The sequence below is a fragment of the Mizuhopecten yessoensis genome, unplaced genomic scaffold, assembly GCF_002113885.1.
Source record: "Mizuhopecten yessoensis strain PY_sf001 unplaced genomic scaffold, ASM211388v2 hete_36183310, whole genome shotgun sequence".
NCBI classification, from domain to species: domain Eukaryota; kingdom Metazoa; phylum Mollusca; class Bivalvia; order Pectinida; family Pectinidae; genus Mizuhopecten; species Mizuhopecten yessoensis.
This window is the reverse complement of record NW_018485626.1, coordinates 1-6359: the sequence shown is the minus strand read 5'-3', so window position 1 is coordinate 6359 and position 6359 is coordinate 1. Positions and strand designations below refer to the sequence as shown.

General features: G+C 39.2%; 1 protein-coding gene across 1 annotated transcript; it reads left to right on the top strand.

Annotated features, from left to right (window-relative positions):
- The first annotated feature begins 9 nt into the window (after positions 1–9).
- LOC110444866 lies at positions 10–3618 on the top strand. The gene is made up of 2 exons (XM_021489221.1): positions 10–2595; positions 3516–3618. Exons 1-2 carry the CDS (start codon positions 39–41, stop codon positions 3545–3547), a joined length of 2589 nt encoding a protein of 862 aa, XP_021344896.1. The 5' UTR covers positions 10–38; the 3' UTR covers positions 3548–3618.
- The last annotated feature ends 2741 nt before the right edge of the window (positions 3619–6359 follow it).

The following is a 6359-nucleotide window of genomic DNA, read 5'->3' as shown; positions in this document are numbered from 1 at the left end:
AGACTGTTATCGATGATATATCACCGTCACATCGTCAAATGGAGAATGTTATCGGTGATATATCACCGTCACATCGTCAAAAGGAGACCGATATCGATGACATATCACCATCTAACCGTCAAAAGGAGACTGTGATCGACGATATTACACCGCCGCCGACTGTAATCGATCAGGTGTTTGCTCCAAACAGTAAACAAGAATACATCAGAGAGACTAAAACGCCGAAGGAAACCGTCATTGACGATTGTTCAAACCCGCAATATAGAAAAGAAACTGATATAGACAATATATTTTCTTCAATACGCGAACAAGAAGAGCCTGCCATGCACGATCGGTTACCTACATACAATACAAAAGAAACTGCCATCGACGACGTGTCGCCTTTATCATTGAGGAGAGAAACAGTCTCAGACGATAGCTCACCTTCAAAACAATCTACTATTAATGAAACAATCATCGACGATATATTGTCCTCAAACCGATCCATTGCATCTTCGGTTGAATATATTTCACCACAAACAGTCAAAACACAATCTCCAGTGAATCTGACAAGGGAGACGGACATAATTCCGAAGGCTGAGATACGCAATCTTGTTGTTGATGACGTGTCGACTTCGCTGCCGATTACGACTAAATGTGAAACAAAACATGAATCTGTTATTGGTGACCCCGCAGGATCAGACGTGATTAATTCCAGTACATTGGACGACCTTGAAAGTGCAATAGCTCCGTGTATAGAGCAGTACACAAAGTCAGTGAATTCTCCTACTAAACTTCAGCCGGAAGTAGACCATGAATGGTCTTCAACAGAAAAAGTTGAAAAACAAGAAAAAGCGACGGATTCAGATGCATCCAACGAATACAAACATATTCCAGTTGTGCCAACGTTTGGTTGGGTTGTTCGAACGTCTGTTGTTAGTCCTTCCGGGTTAAAGGGTATAAAAGCGAAAATCAGTAAACAACAGGAACGTTCGCGCGTTCGCAAACCTGAGCAATACAAATCCGTGCTCACTGAACCTGTTGTGATAAACCCTTCTCCACCGGTCGTACGGACACCCGACAAAAATCCGCTACCCGTTATTCGCCAAAAGATCATGTCCTCTCGACACCGCTTTCTCAGTGCTGATAATCTGACGGACAACGTGAGCTCGCAGTTCGAGCACTTCAAAATGTCCGTGTCTAAAACGCCGACCAGACAACGTATTTATACGCGTCGCGAGACAACGCCAGCTCAAAAAACTCGCCGCATATTGAGCTTTGAGCGTGTAGATAATCTAAGCAGTATGCATTCCCCGCGGCACAATAGTGACGACTCGTTCGAAAAACCCGCGTTCGACACACTTCACAAAGACTGTATGTTCTCGGCTCATAAACACAAAGAAATACAAAAAACCACAGAATCTATAGACCAATTACACGAACCTTTGCTCAGTTATGGGTCTGTTTCGTCATTGGTGGAAACAGATATTGACTCTGGTGAAACGTTTGAAACATTTTTCCTTCACGAAACTGACGTTGATATGTTTGGGTTTCAGCATATACCTTTACAAAGAACTGCAAGCATGAGTGACATGATGACGTCAAGAAATCTGGAAGAACAAAAGGTGAGGAAGGGTCGATTCGCCGACCGAAACATGCCAAAGTCTAAAAGTCTCATGGCGTTGGAAACGGACATCGACGAGGAAGTTGAGGGAGACGGAAGTCTTAAGCGTGTGCCGTCTATACACGAGATTCGCGTTGCTAAATCTCTACAGAAGCTTAACGTCCCTGATTGGTACAAAAGGTCGAGTGTTTCGCGGAGCGGAAGTACGTATAGTCTTTTCTCTGAACGACGAGACTCGACGTCAACACTCAACTCCATAGGGTATGCAATGTCCACAACGTCATGTCCTTGTCCCTCTATTAGTCCCACTTCCGGTGCTGTCGTGATAAAGACCAGAGTTACACCGTCGAGTGCAAATAGGTTTCTTCGTGCACCTAAACTCCCTGTTACGCCGGAAAAATCCCCATTGCCCCCCATGAACTTCCGATTACCTAGTGACAGATTACGGAAAAAAGAAAAATCTAAAGAACTCATGCCGATACCGGTCGTGCCTTTCTCACAACTAAGACTTATGTTTGAAACTGGTAAAAAGAAGACATCACCCGTAAAAAAATCTCCTAGTACCAAATCTGAAAAAATATCTCCTCTTCCGTCACCTGATGTACCAGATCACCCTGCTACGTCTCCAGTGACATCATCAGCTCCCCATCCAATACTCAAGGTGACACACGCTGACCAACCGCCAACGAATGGTACCACAACAGGCAGTAGGGATGAAGAGAGCAGAGTGAAAAATGGTCGCGTGCGAATTAGTGAACCTGAGGTTACAAATGTCAAGCCGGTTCCTCCAGAAAAACCGGCGTCTTTGACTAATAAGGAAGCCAGCCAAGAAAAGCCAACTACGCCGACGAAAAAGGGATTCTTCTCTCATTTTAAAAAACAGAAAAGTTCCTCTACAAAGTCGGCACCGGTAGCGCCACCTGTGGAGCCAGAGAAACTCAAACCGTCCATCAAACCGCCTGTCCCCGCAAAACCCGTCAAGAGTAGGAAAGGTAAATATGACATATATATGGACTATCTGTGTTTAGGGTTGTAATTTCAGCCAGGTATTGGTTTAAAGTCTATCCAAATACAATCCATTGTAGTGCTTACTGTAAGCATCCCATAAATGGTTTTTTCTAATGAAGTTGAAATGCAAGTTCATGTTTTAGTCATGTCTTGTAAAAGTTTTCAATGAAATAGCAACTACGTGTAGTTTATAGAGAAAGATAACTTTTATTTCCTTATAAATCAATGTTTCCCCAGTTTTTGCCTATAACATTTTCATGTTATGATCACATCGATATTTGCTGAAGCTACAAATGTATTCATATTGTAACTCATTTCAGTGAATTGATATTTATAATGCAAAGACCATGTGTGAATGGCTACGGTCGCCTTCATCGTGGATTATCCACGTACCATTCATTTGTTCATTTATATGCTTTATTACACCTGTGATTAGTGTCAGCGTTCCCCTACCTCCTACCTCTTATAAAGGATATTTGATTTATGGAATGATTTGAATTTTAATTCAACGGAATGATTTGGATTTTACTATCACGCTTTAAGTGTGTCACCAATTAATTGACCTAGATAAAACTAACAGTCACAACAGATAGTGTGTACATATGTTCAGAGTGGAACTCTTTCGTATTGGAGATAAATTAATACTTAGATTCCAACAACTTCGTCACAGCAAGGTTCGACTTTACGTTAAAAAGAATATGAACTGTACATGTATGTGTGGACAGATTTAGGTATTTTTGTGATAAAATTTAAAACCAGACAAAATAACACATGTCTTGGTATATTTTTACTTTGAAAAATGATCAGGGTTGTATTGTTAATTACTGGTCTTCAGAAAACGTTAACAGTTGATGTACAGTTTTGAATATGAAGCATAATTTGTTTTATTGTGTTGTTATCGCAGAGGAGGTTAACAGTTCGTCTGTCGGTAAGTGAAATAACATCATCGGCTAAATTATAAATATATTCTACAGCGCTTCACATATTTCTTGCAAATCGCCTCTTTTCACTCTGCTTTTGGTGGTGGTTGGTGGTGGTGCTTACCGTACGCTCTGGGTGACTGAATCTATCCACTGTAACCCTGCATTGTACTGTTATTGAAAGTAGTTCTAGTTACGTTCGCTTTGCTTCACTTAATTTATATGTTACGACTGATTAATCAGGTTTTTAATTAATTTTACTTCTCTTTCCGGGGCATTTTTTTTTATTCTGTCTCCATATGACGTCATTCCCTAACTAGACATACTCTTCGATCTATGTTATCACGTCCAATTAGGAATGTTGAATGGCACGAAGCCATACTACGTCTATTGTCTCGACATGACACAGGGTGCTAAGTAGATAGATGTATAGGTATCGATATGACGTCATATTACATGTACATTTGTATATATTAATGTCTGTCTCGACATGACGTCATATAGGCATTATGGATTTATAGCATTGTATCTTCAGGACGTCATATGAATTAAAAGGCTTGACTATTGTTATTGTCGTTTTCATGGGAAAATGAATGGAAGCGGTCTTGAACAAATTAAGCTTTGAAGCATCTTATGTTGAATTTGTCACGCGACTTACTCAGTTCAACACCATATAAGATACACAAAAGCGTGTTTAAATCCTCCTGTTTTAACTTTTTGTTAATGCATTGGATTAATACTTGCTAAACAGCGCAGAATAAAGGCACCTATCAATATACATAGCAATGCTGAAACAGGTAGTTCTCGGTAGTTTCTGGAGCAGAAATTCAAACCTTGCCCATTGATGACTCAATATATGACGTCAGATACAATCTGTTGACGATTCTGCCCTTACATAATTTTTCCTAGTATTCACATGTCCTTCTGTCGTCACAATGTAATACACTAAAACCAAGCGTGCACTGGTTGCGCTCAGGTTTAGCTTTGATGTATACTTGAGATAATAGGATAGATCTCCTCAAGTCAGATGATAAATCCATTCATACTGTTAATTTGTAGACAGCATCGCTCTTTTATATTGAAAAGAATGTCAACATTAATTTTAAGTAATTGGTGGTTCAAGCTGTTATCATCATCTTCGGTCATCGCTGTATATCACGTCATCCATACACTGTTTTTATTCAAATTGTACTGTACACTGTTTCCCTTTATATTTGTGTCACTCTGCACCGCGGTCCACACTCCACTCCCCCTCCCCACTTATTGTTATAATCTATATATTGTAGGATGGCTCTTTCTATAAACTTCTGAATACACGTTCTATGATTTATTTCAGTATGCAAAAGTCGATTTTCATACTAGTTGTTGCTGCTTTGAACCTTTTACATTAGACACTTGATATATAATACACTTGTTGTGCAGGAAGTCGGATGCTATGAATGAATTCTCTATGAAGTGAATAGTATTTGATTCAATGAGGGAAACAAACATCCATATCTCCTTACTTCCAGGGCAATATTAAACAATATATGTCATTTGTGATGTTACTTTTATATCTGGAGCAAAAACAACATGTCATATTTCTCAAAAAGGAATTATGTGTTTCCTGGATGCGTTAGGTTTTGTTTCCCGGTCATGTGACATGTTTATAAATAGATTCAGACATACTATAGCATACACTAAGTCTGTATAATAATAATACAATTAACAACAGTTTTCCCCCCATCATACTATGCTATCGTACTACATACATAATAATATAAACTGCTTGATTTGATGCAGGGATTTATATGTCTAAAATCGTTCTAGTAAATGGTCATAGAAAAACGTATAATGCGTTCACAAGTAACTCTAAAAAGTAAACTCTGTTTCCACAGAATATTATGCAATAATCGAATTTGTATAACAAAATTTTAATTGTTTGTAGTCGTATGTAGAAATCATTTCCAGTTTCAAACTAAAATAAGCACGCCCCATATTAGCTTCATGCACCAAAATATCAAGCAAGGCTTTAAACACGAAACACACATCTACGAAACAAACAACTGAGATTTACAATTTCCACAGTGAAAATTCTGTCCACGTGTGGCGCGCTGATCGCCAATGATGGCTGTCATCATTGCAATGTCGGTTTTGTTTGGTTTTCATTTGGGTCCAACGTAGACATAATTAGATTTGGACTGGTCTCGTCTCGGCCTCCGGGAGACGGTAGCGACACGATTCTCGGGGGAATTAGCCCCGATTATCTCCCTGATGAATGGGGTTTTCCATATAGAGCTGTATCGATTGTAGGACACGCATCAGCACCTTCCGTATGTCTATATACTGACAGAGGAATACATACACACCTAACGGTACCTACTACACTGTGGGTTAGCATTATCAGTTTTATTTCTTCGGAAGTTTTCTGATATATACTGACATGCCGTGCAGATATTAATCTTATCTGAACACGAGTCGCTTCGTGAAGATATTCCAGTGAACCATAGTATATATATTGTATGTATTCATGACAGAGATATCGCCAATTCTTCATTCTGTAGACGGCACGAGGTCATGTTCATCCGCTATATACTTCAGGGAATTGGCTTACTGCTTGGTCAATGTTTGTATTTGAGAGTTATTTATATCAAATATTTATGCAAGAATTGTTTTCTTATTTATTTAAATACTTATTCGGTGTTATAAAGTCTCCAGCCCAAAGTACCTGCTTTTTGGGACAATATCTCAATGCGCGCCAACGTCACTGTACAAGTAATCAACCTAATATCTTGTTCAGGGGAATGAATATGTTAAATATATAAAGTAGTGTTAACCTTAGACTGCCA

Bases quoted from the DNA above. Each gene is read 5' to 3' on its own strand.
- LOC110444866 (XM_021489221.1), top strand. From the start codon at position 39: ATGGAGAATGTTATCGGTGATATATCACCGTCACATCGTCAAAAGGAG. The intron at 2,596-3,515 runs GTAAATATGACA...TTGTTATCGCAG, and splicing joins ACCCGTCAAGAGTAGGAAAG to AGGAGGTTAACAGTTCGTCT.